This window comes from Elephas maximus, chromosome 27 (assembly GCF_024166365.1).
Source record: "Elephas maximus indicus isolate mEleMax1 chromosome 27, mEleMax1 primary haplotype, whole genome shotgun sequence".
NCBI lineage: Eukaryota > Metazoa > Chordata > Mammalia > Proboscidea > Elephantidae > Elephas > Elephas maximus.
In genome coordinates, this window is record NC_064845.1 from 3,533,728 (window position 1) to 3,550,700 (window position 16,973).

The window sequence follows — 16,973 nt, forward strand, 5'->3', positions numbered from 1 at the left end:
TTTTTGGAAGGAGATTAGCATAGCCTAAGGTATCTTGCCATAAAGATACTGGGAAATCAGCAATTTTATCTTGAAACATGAATAATGGGCTGTACCCACGCTGCTATATAAAGGGTAAGATTTCTTACTTTGCAATCTCTTCAGTGGATTGCCTGTGACGTCCATCATATTCTGGTTTAATGCTTATTCAATAATAAAACTTTTCTTTCTCTTACATTTTTGTGGAGAGGTTTTCTGGGTTGGCAATAGCTTTTGTTTTTTTATTGTATTTCCCCAACGGGGAGTAAATAAAGGAAATTTTCTGTTTGCTGAACACGTAAAATTGAATTTGTGCAAATTAAATGTGCATATGATATGATGCCACTATACCCAACACGCTACATGTCAATGGATATCCCACCAGAGAGAAGAGATCAGGACACGTTATTCTATGCTCCTTCCAGCCACTGTGTTGTCTTTATTAAATGGAATATTGAATTTGAGGCAAAGAGCATTTGCACTCCAGCATTCACTTTTACAGAAAGGCAGTCATATCATCCACATGGGCTCTCACAGAGTCCATCTGGACTCAGTACACTTGGTTTTGCATGTCGTATCACATAGAGGGAGGATCTTCTGTTTGCTGGCTTTAAAATGAGGGTAAGGCATCCAAACTACTAGGAAACAGGCAGCCGCCATCCTGTCTCAGTTCCCGCCTATATGCTGAGCATTAACAAAAGAAGTAAATGGAAACTCACGATGCTTTGGTTTGGAAAATAATGCTTGCTTGCACAGGATGCATCCATTTAGGTCCTTTTGAAAACCAATTGCGCTAATGATTTTATTGCTCTGTAACAAGATAAACCAAACCGACACTGATTCCAAGGTCATTGAGAACTGAAATTTAGCCTTATTAATGACTAATAGGATGCAAGTTAGAATGCTAGGAGGAGGCTCCAGGAGAAAGGCATCACAGTATATTGTATTCTTGTAAACATTAGTACAAGTACAGAGTAATAGGGATTCCCCTAAACTAGTTGATGCTAAACAGGCCCCGAGTCCCTCTGCTTGAAGCATTAAGGATTCTTTTCCATTTGCTAGGGTTTTTTTTAGGGTGTAATATACTGCCCTAGGGTATAATATACTGCCTTAAAGAAGAATGGAATCCAATTTGGCTACATTTCTTCTAAGATGCTGTTGTTGGTTCTTCTCTGTGTTCCTGGCTACTTGCAAGATGGGCTCAGCCTCTAGCAGGGAGTCCTGCAGGATGGCATGAAGGAAAAATGCTGCCCCAAACACAGAGGTTGTAGAATGAAAATGGAGCTCATCAGTGAGACTTTTGCCACATTATCTTCCCAGCTCCCTCTCCTTTGGGCATGGACTCCGTGGCCTTTGTGTGTTGACTGAGAGAACACACCTGAAAGGATCTTATAAGATTCAATAAATAAGGGCTCTTTGCTATCTTATTCCCACCTGCTCCCTTCACCCCTTATACCTATGAATGATGGGTTACCTCCACGCTGCCTGGCATCCTACTCTGTCTCTTCTGTTGGTAACTACAGCAGCAGGCAGGTCTGCTGCCAACAATCTTGGGAAGATAAGATCATCCCAGTTCATGCCATGTCACCTTGGAGCTCCCATCCAATGCACACTACCAAGATTACTTGGAAGACAGAAGAGTTGCAAAGTGAGGGGGCCCTGGGGTACTGTGGAATTTCGGGGGCTGGAAAGTAGGCCTTGGAAATGCTCTTCAGAGAGACTGCTTGGGGTCTGAAATGTAATGATGCTGACTGACTTGTACTGGGAACCAGAATCGCACTTGGCTGCATGTATCTGAGCCTCTCGTTGGGGCTACAATGCACACTGGGGCACACTCCAGCAGGTTAGCTTACGCCACGCGGACAGAGAGGGAGGCGAGTCCTGGGGGACAGTAGTGGGTAATAGCCCTGCTGCTAATGTCAGCTGTGGAACTCAGCTCTGCTGGCAGACTTCCCTCAGCCTTGTCCGTACCCTGGAGGTGCTGTCCGATGGCCCCTCTGTTTTGTTGCTGTTACTCCACAGTCTCTCAGTTCCTCCAGTCTTGTCTCACTGTTTCCTGGGTGGCAGGGTCAGTGCGACAACTCCTCGGGATTGACACGGTGTGAGATGAAGCAGACAGCATCACCGGCAGAGCTTGCCTACTGCACAAGGAGAAGGGGCCAGCAATCAGATGTTCTCTAGGGCATCGAGGGGCACCAGGCCTCTCTTCTTTCCACTGAGAACTCTGATAAAGCCATCTTGTTCTTCTTCAGAGGTCACACAGATCTGAATGCCGAGGAAAAAAATGAAAAGACTTTAGTGTCAACAAGAAAAAGCTAGAACCTAGAGCTTGAATCACCGCTGAGTGAGGCCACGGTAACACCGAACTGGAAAAGGGAGAGCAGTTGTATGGTGGGGAATTGTAGTGCTGTAAGCAGGGCTTCAAACTGGTTCTTTCTGGTTCAGTCATGGCTGAGGCAATGACACTGGAACAGGCCAGATTTTTAAAATGTGAATGAACTGGAACCATATGCGAAAAATTATGGGTTGAAGACCTGTTAAAAACTTGATCTCCATCTTAGAAAAGAAAGACAGTGTATGTGTTGCATAGCAACCAAATCTCTTGCCCGTTGGATTTTGTGCAGAGTCGGAAACAGCGGTGCCCTGCTCAAACATGGCGGCCGACTGCACCACTTTGAATGTGTGTCCCTCTCCTCAGCCCCGGCAATAATCCAATCTCACGCATCAGGGTCCTGAAAGGGCTCACTATGCCTCTTCTGAGTCTCCTATTCCAGGGCTTTGACCTGTAATTTTTTCTGTTCTGGTTCTGGCTCCAGATCACCCAAATTTTAAAAAATTCAAGTCTGTTCTCGTTTCACTGCCTCGGCCATGACTGAACTGGTTCAAACTGGTTTGAAGCCCTGGTTGTAAGAAAGAGGCTTGATAAAGAATTACGCAGACCTGGGTTAGGAACTAGGCCTAGGCATTGAATGGCTTCTGAGATCCAGTTTTATGAATGAGGATAAATAAAATGAGATTAAGAATACTAAGGCCCCTAAAGCATCACTGTGAGGACAGAATGAGAGAATGCTTATCACAGAGTTTGGCATATGGAATGCAAGGAGTCCTCAATACATTATTTTAAAGAACGAAATAATAGCTACCATTTGGTAGGCTCCTATCATGTACTTGGAAATTTATATGTGCCCCATATAATATCAGAAAGTCAAAGGAAGCTATTTCAGTCCTGGCTCCAAGTAAATAGAGGTGAACACCTCTTGTATTTGAAAATAAGACCACCTATGCTAGACTAACATACTAAAAGTCAAACTTATGGCCGTTGCATCAATTCTGACTCATAGCAACCCTATAGGACAGAGCAGAACTGCCCCCATAGCATTTCCAAGGGGCGACTTGTGGATTTGAACTGCTGACCTTTTGGTTAGCAGCCAAATTCTTTACGACTGTGCCCCCAGGGCTCCAGGCTTACATGCCAGCCACTGCTGTCGAGTCAAACATAGAAGGTGGTAAATATCCATTTGGGTATCCTTGCCACTCATGAGCACAGACACGAATGGATATGGCCAGAGGTAAATTAGAAGAGGCTTTCAAAGAGAGCCATTAGTGTGTTGTGAGTTTCTGCCATCCAAACTGCTTCCCTAGATGGTAGGTTATGTTCTAAGTTGGATTCCCTAAAAACGATCCCTGAGATTTGCAAGTGATTTATTGAGGAGGTGCTCTCAGGAGGTGGGAATCTGGATAAGGCAGGAAAGAGCCAAGCAAGGATGTGGTCTCAGCTGGGACTAGCCCCAGCCTGGTCCCACTGAGAGCTCTGAAGCACGAGTTGTACCACAGCTTGCTCCACTTTGAAGCAAAGGTCTATCTGGCCCAGGGGCAGATTACCCAACCAGCAAGGTAAGCACGGGCTTACTTGTGCTTACTTACTAATCTGTAATGAACAATAGCACGTGGGTTTCATCACATCTTTGGGTCATCCATCCTTGTCAGGGGCTGTAAAATTGAAAAGAGGCTCTTATTCTGTAGGAAGGTACTGTGGGGTTGGGAGAGAGACAGATGCCAGCCATACCTAGAAGCAGAATCTTGGGAGCGGTGAAAAAATGTGAAATTGTTCACTACAGATGATCTGGTAAGCAAGGTAAGCACTGTGCTTACCTTGCCTACTGGATAATCTGCCCCTGCTTGTACCCTATGCCAATCAGTTATTGGTCGCCGGCTGACCTGAGGAGGAGGGTGAGAGGCATGACCTCTCAGTGAAGCAGCTTCTGTTCCACCAAGGGAGAGTCTCTGGAGAAGAGGGGGTGGCTGTGAATTGTTGTTGCTGGGTGCCATCGAGTCGATTCCGACTCCCAGTGACCTTCTGTAGAACAGAACGAAACACTGCCCAGTCCTGTGCCATCCTCATGATCGTTATTATGCTTGAGCCCATTGTCGTGGCCACTGTGCCAATCTATCTCATCGAGGGTTTGTGAGGTGTTGGCAGGCAGCAAAGCAACTTGGAGATAAGCACAGCCACCCAGCCAAAGGGATGTGGGCAGGGCACCGAGAGCAACGACCACAGTGGGCTCTTCTTTCACACACAATAAGGGAGTTTAATAGGGCACTGAAAGAACTAGACTTGTGGCCCCTGGGGCTGCGGGCATCCAACGGACTGGCATCTTATTCATTCTTGAGAAATCTGGGTGAAAAACTTGACTGGAAAGCAGCTCGGTAAAGAGGAACTAAGTTTTACGAGGAGCCCCTGGATGGTGCAAATGGTTAACTGTGCTGGACTGCTAACTGGATGTAGGTTCGTGTCCACCCAGAGGAGCCTTGGAAGAAAGGCCTGGTGATCTACTTTTGAAAAATCAGCCATTGAGAACCCTACGGGGCACAATTCTACTCTAATACACATGGGGTCACCATGAGTCAGAGTAGACGCGAAGGCAACTAGTTTTTAATATTTAGAGCAGAGGGCGTGTCGACTGTTTTATGAAGGCCAGATGTGGGTCGCTTGTGAGAGGGAAGTGGCCCAGGGTTCAGTTAGATCCTGTGAAAGCCTGATGGGTAAGGTGACCCCAAAAGGAGAGTGTACCACCTGATTTCCAAAAGCCGAGAGCTGCCATTTATCTGTGTAAGAAACACCGCAGGTGAGAGACCCCAGTGATGGTAGGTAGTATATGTCTTGGAAGAACCCACAAAAATGCCTTGAGAAGAGGATTTATATTTTAGACCTGTCAAAGAGTAAATTTCTTCTTTTTTGAAATGGTCTTCAAATTCAACAATCCTTAATGTAAGTCCAACCAGTCAACATTGAAGAAAAGCTTAACAGATGCTCCTGTGTGCATGTTTCCTTTAGGTTCTTATATAAAATTGATTCGATTGAAGTATTTAAATAACAAAAAATTAAAGGCTGAAGCTAATTCACCAACATATACACACAGAGACATGGTATTATGGAAATGTTGCATAGCGAGAACACTGGGAAAGGAATCAGATAACTGAAGTCCTAACCAGAGCTAAGATCCTTACCCCAGTGCCCCATGCCTTGGAACAAAGACAAAATGGACTACAATCGAGGTCTCCTGTGGCTTTTTGGGTCATTCTAAGAGTGCTTCATCATTTACATGAACATAAGTGTCAGTCTCAGGAGCGGTAAACCACTGAAGGCTCAAATGTGTGCCGTGTGTAAGCTACGTCTTTCTCTTTCCCTTGGGTCTTTCGAGGTTTCAGAGTGGAAGACAAACATCGCTCCACAGAAGTGATGGGGGAGTTGTTTGGCGTGTCTCTGAGATAGAAGGCCAAGAAGCACAAAGATTCCTGCTTTGCTGAATGTATTGAGTTATTTTTCACCTTCTAAGTGGCATTGCTAGAGTGATCTGATTTTGGGAGACTTGGTAAGGATGAGAATTTCTGCACCCATCGTGTACCTCCTGGACAGGCTGGAGTAAATAAATGAGAGGTTGAGGGAAGTTGAAAAATAAGATGAGTACAAATGGCTTAAAACAGGCTTAAGTAGCTTTCACTAACTCAGAAATGAAGGTCAAACATTTAAAATTCTGATGATAGAAATATATAATAACCCCCCAAGGTGTAGAACCTACCATTTGAGGAGGTAATGGCAGAGCTGGAAACATTCTCATTCATTTAGAGGCAAATAAAACACAGTAGGTGGAAGTGTTTGAGTGTGCTGGATATACATTCATATATATAACAAAGCGCATGGGGCACAGTTATGGAGACTTCCTAGAAGTCTCGAAGATTGGTTTACTGAGTTAAAAGGCTTAGGACCATCTTGTGGGACAACTTAGTCAACTGGCGTAACATAGTTCATAAAGATAACATTCTACATCCTAGTTTGGTGAGTAGTGTCTGGGGACTTAAAAGCTTGTGAGAGGCCATCTAAGATACAACTATTGGTCTCTACTCGTCTGGAGCAAAAGAGAATGAAGGAAACCAAAGACTCAAAGAAGAAACTAGTCCACAGCACTAATAGCCCACACTACTCATGGCCTCTTCTAGCCTGAAACCAGAAGAACTAGATGGTGCCCGGCTACCACTACCAATTCTGACCAAGAACACGATTGAAGGTCCCAGATAGAATGGGAGAAAAATGTGGAACAAAATTCAAATTCCTAAAAAAGGCCAGACTTAACTGGGTTGATAGAGACTAGAAGAACACCTGAGACTACTGCCCTAAGACACCCTTCAAACTTGGAACTGAAGCCAAATAATAGATTGGCTTATAAAATAAACAATATCACCCATGAATAATGTGCTCCAGTAAACAATCAACTATAGGAGTCCAAACGGTCAACATTTACCCAAAAGCAAAGATGACAAGGCAAGGAGGGGCAGGGAAGATAGATAAATGCAGACAGAACAAACAGAACGAAATAATGAGAATGCCGACACATCATGAGAACTGTAATAAATGTCACAGAAAAATCTGTATAAAAATTGTTAAGCGGTAATCTAATTGGCTGTGTAAACTTTCATGCAAAACACAATAAAATATTTTGGAAAAATAAATAAAAATTGTGTTTTGATGAATGTTTAGTGACTAAGTTAAAAAAAATTTGGGAAACTAAATAGGATAGGATATCAAAATATGAATGAAAAGAAGTCTGGTAGAAATTACGTTGAAGTGTTTCGGTTGCTTACACCTCGATAGCTGAATTACCTGAGATCTGTATTTTCTTCTTTATTCTTTATTTTTGTTATTTTCCCAATTTTCTCCATAATAATGTATTTTACTTTTATAATTTTAAAATAATTGTGTCCTTTAAATCTTGGCTAGGACACAAGAAATAAATGAAAATAGTTTTATAAAGACAATGGAACTATAAAAAAAAACCCCAGTGCCTATGGAGGAATTTAAAGAAATGTTTCTATGGTGTTTAAAGTTGAATAAGGATTTTAAAAAATATTTTAAAAAGAAAGAAAACATACTCTTGGGTCAATGCAAACTCTAGCTGAGTTCACAACAAATGAATAACTGAATCCCGTTTGGAAAGAAGAGGTCTGTGAAAGTTTAATGTAATAATTGTGAGATGAATTAACCCCGGAGGCAGAAATGTGATTTAATCATAAAGACATACATTGCGTTTATTTTCAGAATCAACTTTCTTCCATTTCTCAGCTAAATAATCATTTGTCTTATTATATTTTTAGAGTTACAAATATCATACTGGCTCTTTTCTGGTGGCTACTAGGTGATTTGAGGTGTCATGGGCCATTGCAGATGAATTTCCTATTTAGGCTTCACCCTGACTGGTGACTGCGGAAAGGGAAATAATTTTTGTTAAACACCAGTGGTGTTCCAGGCACCGCCCTGGGGCTTGACAGAGGCGTTCCCATTTAACCCTCACATCCAGTTCAAGTGGGAAATGAGAATTTTGATGTTCAGAGGTGACTTTGCCAAGACTGCACAGACTTTGAATCTATTTCTATACAACACTAGAATCCACGTTCTTTTCACTACATTATAAACCAGTTATGCTTGATCGCAGCTCATGGTGACCCCATTCGTGTCAGAGTGGAACTGTGCTCCATAGGGTTTTCAAGGGCTGTTTTTTGGGATGTAGATTGCCAGGCCTTTCTTCCTAGTTACCTCTTGGTGGACTGAAACCTCTGACCTTTTGGTTAGCAGCATGTTAACCATTTGCACCAGGGACTCTCCCTACATTATCCTCCCCCCGCCCCCATTTAATAAAGTTTTTGAAATTTTACTCCTAAAGTAATTTAAGACACTGAAGTGGAGACGAATTTTGAAATGTGGTCTTAATTGTAGATCTTTTACATGTAACTTTTCTTTCAAGTGGCTGACATGTTTCAAGACTTGGCTAGGACACTGATGATAAAGATTGAAAATAGACAATTTATGTGGGGTGGAGACCACTGTGTCTTTTGTTGATCCACATCTAATAGGAAGTAAAATGCCTTTAGTTGTCACACAACGACTACAAGACTTCAAGTGAGATAATGGAACTGAAGGTCATGCTCAAACTTCAGCTTTATCGGAACACCTGGGCAGTCTGTAAAAGGATGCCGTACCTTTACCCGAGAGGCTCTGACTCAGCAGGTCTGGGGCAGGGTCCAGGTATCTGCATTTTTAACAAGCTCTGAGGTGACTGATTCAGGTGGTTCAAAGACCACACTTCGTGAAGCACTAGGCTGGCGTTATGGCGTTCTCCTGAACAGTTAGGGGCAGACCCTGTTGGTTCTAGGTTCAGGCATGTTGTGTCCCGAACACGTCTGGTTGTAGAGGCTGGGTTGCGTCCCTCATCCCTCCCTTCACGCTAGCAGATTGTCAGTTCAACCATGAGGGTGCAGAATTCGGGGTGTGAAGCCCATTTCCAGAAAAGATTTTCCTTGGGGAATAAGGCCAGAGAGTCGGTAGGAGCCACTGAGCAGCTGCTCTGTTTCTGGAAGTTGATCAACCTGAGCAAATTTTAATTTGCTATCTGGCTTCCCTGATTCATATTTTAATAACACACAAAGAATGTTTAATCTCAAATGGGGAGGTGCAAGATTATTCTGAGAAAAATAAATCCGACATGCTGGCAAGATTATTTAATAACACTTTGCCAAGAAAGATGATCATCTAAATTAATTTTACTCAAAGACTTTCCATATTTTTGGAACACGAAGGATACAGCGGGGTAAGCTTAGAGAAATTCAGTGTTGGGATGGAATCAAGCTGGGATAAGCCCCGTTTGCTTTGTGAGGTGTGTATGGCATTAGAGATGGGGTCTCAGTCCAATGGTGATGATTCAATTGTCTGGAGACAAAAATGACTCAGGAGGGAGATGACGTGAGCAAGAATTTGTTTTCAAAGGGTACCTCTTGTCCCAGGAGGGAATCTTATGAGGCTTGTCTTCCCTAGGAGTCAAGCTATGTAAATGGTTGTTTACTGTTCAGATCGTCCCTTATTGCCCAGGGACTGAGACTCAGTGGAAGGCATTGTCTTGGAGTTTGCGGACCTGTGTTTAAATCCCAGTCTGGCCACTTTCCAGGTTTTTGACCCTTGAGCAAGGCACAACCTTTATGAGTCTTCATTTCCTCATTTATAAGGTAGAAATCACCAATGATGTAGAAAATCCATACAGCAGCTGTGAGACCTCAAATACAATGTCGTAGGTATGTAAGCTTTATAAATGTAATATAATATGTAAAAAAAAACACCCCAGTTTATGTATGACATTATAGGAGCCCTGGCGGTACAGTGGTAACAGCTTGGCTGCTAACCAAAAGTTGGTAGTTCAAATCCACCAGCCTTTCCTTGGAAACCATATGGGGCAGTTCTACTCTGTCTTATAGGGTTGCTATGAGTTGGAATCGACTGGATGGCAATGAGTTTGTTTTGGTTTGTCTGACATTATAAAATAATGATTAGTGATAATGATTATACTTATAGTAACTATTTTTGCAAAAAGGTCCAAGACAGTATTGATTTATTCTTTCCTTCTCTGTGAACCAAGGGCTGGAGATTAAAGGTTCTCTCTCAAGAAACAGACCCCAAAACAGATCATTGCAATCCAAAAAATAAGAGCATGTGTTTCATGGGAGTCAGAGGGATGTGTGCAGTTTTCCGGGGATGGGGGAATGGTGGGGTTCCTGTCATCAAAGGGGACTGACTCTTCATAGGCAGATGGTGGCTTTTGCTTTGCTCTTGGGGGAACATGCTGGTCAACAGTGAGTTGGGTTACACCAGCTCCAGGGAGAACGGGCAACTTTGGGTGGGAAGGGAGGGATCAGGAAATCTCAGGCAAGGGATACTCAAGCCAACATGTTGATGGCCACTGACCTGATGATGAGAGAAGAGGTAAAGGAAAGGGTTGTGGGATTTATAAAATGTAGTTTGTCCTAAGGTGGGAATATCATGTAAGCAAGCTTTATAAAAGGGAAAAATGCCAATTTCAATAGTCAAAATTAAACCAAAATACCTGTAAAACGAGGGGGAACCATAGGGCGCAGTGACTCAATTTCCTAAGGATATTGGAGATTGTGGAAACCCTGGTGGCATAGTGGTTAAGCGCTATGGCTGCTAACCAAAGGGTCGGCAGTTCAATCCGCCAGGTGCTCCTTGGAAACCCTATGGGGCAGTTCTACTCTGTCATATAGGGTCACTACAAGTCAGAATCGACTCAACAGCAGCGGGTTTGGTTTCGGATTTTTATTGGAGATTTTAATAATAACAAATCATTAGACGGCATACACCTCTGAGGGTGCTTGCATTTATATAAACAGTAGTTACTGTAATCAGATATTGCAAATATATATGGCAATAGTGAGATGTGATAATCTCCTTGTGTGAATGTGTGTGTGCAAATGTAAGCAGACACCCAGAAAAAACACAGCAACACTATGTACAATTATTTTCTCCTTTGAATTTTTTGTTTAGACCATGTGTATTCAGTAGTGGAGTGCTTATTGAGTCATTGAGTGTGTTTAAAATTTTGGTTGGTAACTGAGATTTTGAGAAATACTATGTGAAAATACATGATTTGTGGAGCCCCACCTGGCCCACTGGTCTTGGGTATCAGGTTTTATTGCAGGGCGCCTTCCATTTGGGTACATGGGGCACCTCTGGTTTTGCTTAATACACAGCTGTTTTGCTTCAATGAACGTTTCTTTCACCATTACACAAGTCCCCACTGCTGAGAAGCTAATACTTTCAGTGGGAAACGTATACTCCCCAAAATTCTAGAGGCATGAAAAGTGGGTGGGATACCATACGTTCCACAAGTCACAAAAGGGTTAAGTGGAGAAAGGGAGGAAAAAAAAAAAAAAAGCCCTTAAACAAGCCTTCCAATTGCTTTCTTTTCTCTCTTCCATTTGTATTAATTTTTCACTACATTAAATCATCAACATTTAACTTATTCGCTCATTGTTTATGAAACTGTCATTTAAGATGGCCACATAATATTTGAAAATCTCTGCCCCTCTCTCCTAAGTCTCTCCTCACATCCCCAAAGGGAAGGAATCTGATTGGGCTGCATGTACCGGGGGTATTATCACTGTCTGTTACACATAAGGTCTCCATGGGTCAGAGCCAACTTGATGGTAACTAGCAACAACAATAACATTAAAGCTTCCCACTTTCTTCCTCCTTTCTGGTCTATTGCTCTCCCATGGGCCGTTTGGGTGCAGTAGGGTTCTGAGATTCGGACTGGCTCTTAGCAGTGGCAGTGGTAGGGTTGTGGCGAGGAGGACTATTAGGACTAGAGGGTCTCTATGAGTCAGAACAGACTCCACAGCGCCTAACAACAACAACAACAACAGGTCAGGTTTGATGCTCTGTCTGGTATACTGTGGTTCCAATAATAAAATCGAGGCTGCAGGCCCTGTTTGCATCCCTCCCATTGTGTTTAACTTGGGGACAGGTGACTCCTATCTGGGTCTGGATTGCAATATTCCATCCATGATATTATCATAATACCATCAAAACTACCCTTGGTGCCTAGCATACTCTACTAATGAAAGGGTTTTTGTGACTTAATCACCCCATTGTTGTGCCCCGAAACTCACTGCCATGGAGTCGGCTCTGACTCATAGTGACCCTATAAAACAGAGTAGAACTGCCCCACAGGGTTTCCAAGGAGCAGCTGGTGGATTCGAACTGCTGACCTTTTGGTTAACAGCTGAGCCCTTACCCACTCTGCTACCAGGGCTCCATTGTCGTGCATTTATGCCTAATTCTCACCCTTATGAACACTGTGATGATGCCTTTTTTTGCATACAAATTTTCCCCATGTATTTTAGATGATAGTCTTAGGCTATATTGTAGAAAATGGAGCTACTGTATTCATAAAAAAAAAAAAAAAAAAATTTTTTTTTTTTTTTTTTTCTGTATTCATAGGGGTGAGCAATTTCATGACTCTTAATGCGTGGCACCAAACCATTATCTAAAATAAGTGGACTGATTTATCCTAGGATTTATGAAAATGCCAATTTCATCGAGCCCACCTCCACCTTTTTTTTAGAAATATAGGGAAAGTAACATTCAAAGTTATTGGTTTCTCATTTTCACTTACTTTTTATTTCTTTGAATATAAGAGAGGTTTATAAAGCTTTTCATTTAGGTTATAATTTTTCTCTAATTTTTTTCTTTCAGAGTTTTTTTTTGAATAGTTATAAAGAAAGATAAAACTTTCTTCTTTGAGGGTGTATTCGTTATTCTGAAAAATGATAAAAAGTCATTTGGAGCCCAACTGTGGCATATAAAATGGTTGATCAATTTGGGTGAAACTTCTCTTTTTTTAATTAAATATCAGATATAAAGTAATGACTGATTTTCTTGTGGAAACTGGTAACTATCTTTGAAGGTAACTCTAAAAGAGTCACTCACCATGTGCTTTGGGCAATTCTGTCGAACAGGGGTAATATTAAATATATTACTACATTTCTCATTTTTTAACTCCTCATAGGGTGAGATGCACCAGACCCAACCTGAGGCATTCATTACCATAGGAAGTATTAGAATTATTATACCATGAATGCAGATGGAAAAAGAGACAATATTCAGCTTTTGACTTCCAAAATTGCAAACTGAAGTCCACTGTGAGGCTTTATTGGGAGAGAAAATATATTTCTAATTTCAAAAACCTTTCCCATATACATCTCGAGCCGACTCGCCTGGGCTTGTTATTTCACCCTTAGACGTTGCAGTGATGATACAGGCTATGGTATAATGGAAGGTGCAGTCAGAGAAGAAAGGGCAGTAGGATACCCTCTCTCTGCTGGAAGACAACAAAGAGACGGAGAGTAGGACAAAGACTGAGCTGTGCGTGTCCCATCTCTCCATCATTGTCAACATTCCAGGGATTAGGTGAAGGAGCAAGAAGCAAGTAGTTGGAGGATATACGGATGTAGGGGCTTCACTCCCCAATCCTCAGGAAATGGACAGTATCATAGGGAAGCCCACATTCAACATGGCACTAGAGCAAGATGGTGCTGGACACCTGGTAAACTAGATGTAAGGAGGTGTCCAGGGCGTGGACCTGAGATAGTGACCTGATTCCCTATGTCTCACCTATGTCTGATAGAGCCACGTGAAGATGTCATGGGCTTCAGTGAATAAGCAGAGGATGGGAGTCAGTACAAGGAGACTTCAGGGGGGTCTTTGTGACTGGAGGTAAATGCTATGAACCATGGAATACAGACGCAAATAGCAGCAAGATATCTCCAAGAGATCAGAAGGAATTAACTACATGTTTGTAGAGAGCAGTATAAATCCCTGACTAGAGTAGCTGCCCACATCAGAGACCAGTGGTACCCAGAGAAAAACATGGGGACCAGATGTATTCACCCTACCGCCATGATGTTACATTACATACATTTCTTCTTGTGAACAAATACCACCAGTTGAGCTTCCTAGAATTTTGGTTTTGCATGATTTGATTCTAGAACACTGATATCACTGAAATAAGTATATGTTTTCCCAAGGTGAATCCACACTTGTTAAAATGACTTGCCATTTTGGTCAAACTTTGTATGCTTCACTTACCTGGTTCTCTTTCAGTGTTATCTGTCCCTGTTCCTTACATCCAATGAAGGTTCTAACACATCTAAAAATCTTCTCATCTTGTTGTACTCTCTGGACAAAGTTGGCTGGAAAGAAGCCAATTCTGTCTTGAATTTTCCCCTGAAAGGAAAAGGAGGCACACATCCACAGTTGGAACATTTATTATAATCAGTGTTACTAAATGATTTTTTTTTTTTTGAGATAAAGAAATGCTTACTTTCCACCAGTCTTCATTGGAATCCTCTAGAAGAGTAATCATGTCTCCTGGTCTAAAATGGAGAATGGGTGAGTTGGGTGGGGATGTGGAGGGAGAAGAAAAAAAAAAGAATAAAATGATACTTAAAAGGCAGAACTAATAGTTTTTCATTTATTTGAATAATCCTAAAATAAATAGAAATAGAAATGACTTGTACCAGTTCTTCCCATTCATGAAAATAGCCTTGTTATGCATTGAAAGCAAGCATAATTTCTGGGCTGTCTTTTTAAAAATAATCTTTAGTGTTATTTTTAGACATTAGCTTTACTTTTATTCATTAGCTTAATTTTTACTTTAGCTTTACTTTTATTTGTTAACTTTATTTTTATACATGTAATTTTAAATAATTATATTTACATGGTATAAAACACCAAAATTTGGAAGTTGGTGAGTTTCAAGATTCAAGGTGCAAGTCTTCCTTCACACTCGCCCAGAGGTGACCACTGCTAATAGATTTCTATGTATTGTGCCAGACCGCTTTTTATGCAATTACATTTATATGTAGGTATAAAAATTTTTTTTTATGTATATGTATTTTGTTTTTTTCTTTTGTGTACTATTTTCATCTAGAATTAGTCATTATCTGTATTTTTCAGAGCCTTCTAGAGACTTGGCACATTTTTACTTATCTTTACTTTTTCTGCCTATCACCTTTAACTAAAAAAAAACCCAAACCCTGCCGTTGAGTCAATTCCGATTCATACTGATACTGTAGGACAGAGTAAAACTGCCCCATAGAGCTTCCAAGGGTGCCTGGTGGATTTGAACTGCTGACCTTTTGTTTAGCAGCTGTAACTCTTAACCACTATGGCACCAGGGTTTCCTATCACCTTTTACATTAGCATAATCTGGCATTTTAGTTCTAGATTGATATACACACACACACGTGTGCGTGTTTACATAATTTATCAAGAATTACTTGGATTTAGGACTTGTGTCTTTCTTATTGCCACTGTTGTTGATGTGGTATTTATTTGTGTCTTTCTTATTGCCACTGTTGTTGATGTGGTGTTTATTTGTGTCTTTCTTATTGCCACTGTTGTTGACGTGGTGTTTATTTGCCAAGTTTTGTTTGATTCTCATGTTCAGATGTGTTTGTGTGCACGTTTGGCTTCTACTCAGCACTTACTGGAGCCTTTACAATCTGAAGACCCAGTATTTTTCACTTTGGAAAAATTTGGCTTCTATTTTTTTCATTGTTTCCTCCCGTCTTTCTTATATCCCTGTTGAACATCTAGTCAACTCATGTTGAACTATCTGGGTCAATCCTTCACACCTTTCATCCTTCTTATACATTTCCCATCTCTTTTTTCTCTATGTTTCTAAAACTTTTCTTGGATTTACCTTCCTATTCACATATTTTGTGTTCAGCCGTGTCTCATCTGTTGCTTGGCATGATACTGAGAATTTTTTAAGAAAAACATTTAATTTCCAAGAATTATTTATCATTTTCTGAAAGTTTCCTTTCCACATCCATCGCTTTCTATTATGAATGCAATATTATAATGGATCTTACTGAGGCTATTATATATTTAAAACAATATTTCTTCTCCTCACTGAATTGTTTCCTCCTGGAGTAGTCTGTTGGTTATCTTGTTACTTCTCTTTCACATCAAGTGATTTTCTTCAACACGTGGTGTCTTGATTGTCTCTTTATATCAATGAATGGCAATCAATCTTTATAATAATGAATAGCAGCTGGGTGAGTTTCTCTGCTATCAAGTATGTCTGTATTTGCACTGGGTTTCCTTCTTAAGTGAGAGGGCTGATTGTGGGTTCTGTTTAAGATGTCCAGCTTTCACATGCATATGATGCGATTGAAAATACCATGGCTTGGGTCAGGTGCACCTTAGTCTTCAGGGTGACATCTTTGCTCTTCAACACTTTGAAGAGGTCCTTTGCAGCAGATTTGCCCAATGCAATGTGTCTTTTGGTCCAGTTGTGAGGATTTTTGTTTTCTTTATGTTGAGGTGTAATCCATACTGAAGGCTGTGGTCTTTGATGTTCTGTGTGTCAATTGGCAAATCTTGTTTTTAGATGCTTGAAAGTATAGCATGCAAGCAGGCTGGGGCCTCCCACTGCTAACTCAATTGATAACAAGGAGGGCTTTCTTAGCCCTGGTGAGATACAAGGAGAGCTCTCTAAACCATGGGGAGACAGGAGGAGAGCTTTCTTGGCCCTGGTGAGACACGAAGAGGGCTTTCTTAACCCTGGTGAGACACAAGGAGGGCTCTCTTAGCCCTGGTGAGACATGAGGAGAGCTTTCTTAGCCCTGGGGAGACAGGTCCTTTTACTTTCCCCCTAAGTTTTACAGCTGCCTTTTCCTTCTCCCTTATTCCAGTTCAGGAGGTTCAGGGTTGTCTTAGCCCGATTCTGCTTCTCTCTCAGGCTTCTATGCCCACATGGAACCTGCCTCAGGCACAGTTGTCATGCTTTGGAATACAGGTCTTAGTTTAATTCTAGAGTCAGACATCGTCACTACTTATTGCTCATTATAAGCAATAACATGGTGTTATGAACACAGTTCTTTAATTGTTTTGGGACTCTATATCAGTTATCTATTGCCACAATAATGCTACATAATTGAACCACAACGCCCCACCCACTCACATGCCTGGGCGTTGGCTGGGTGTTGGGCAGGATGACTGCGTTGACATGGTCCTGCTCCATGTTTCTTTATACCCCAGCAGGCCA

General features: G+C 41.5%; 1 protein-coding gene across 3 annotated transcripts in view; it reads right to left on the bottom strand.

Annotated features, from left to right (window-relative positions):
• Window positions 1–438: 438 nt before the first annotated feature.
• STAC (SH3 and cysteine rich domain) overlaps window positions 439–16,973 on the bottom strand; it is a 135,245-nt gene continuing 118,710 nt past the window's right edge. For 2 of the 3 annotated variants that reach the window (XM_049870908.1, XM_049870907.1), the window contains exons 9-11: window positions 14,241–14,292; window positions 14,006–14,143; window positions 439–2,283 (exon numbers count right to left, since the gene is read on the bottom strand). In XM_049870908.1, the coding sequence (XP_049726865.1) occupies window positions 2,185–2,283; window positions 14,006–14,143; window positions 14,241–14,292 (289 nt within the window). In that variant the 3' untranslated portion in view covers window positions 439–2,184. Of the gene's footprint in view, window positions 2,284–13,138; window positions 13,239–14,005; window positions 14,144–14,240; window positions 14,293–16,973 lie in introns of those variants that run through there. The other variant, XM_049870909.1, reaches the window with a different exon arrangement.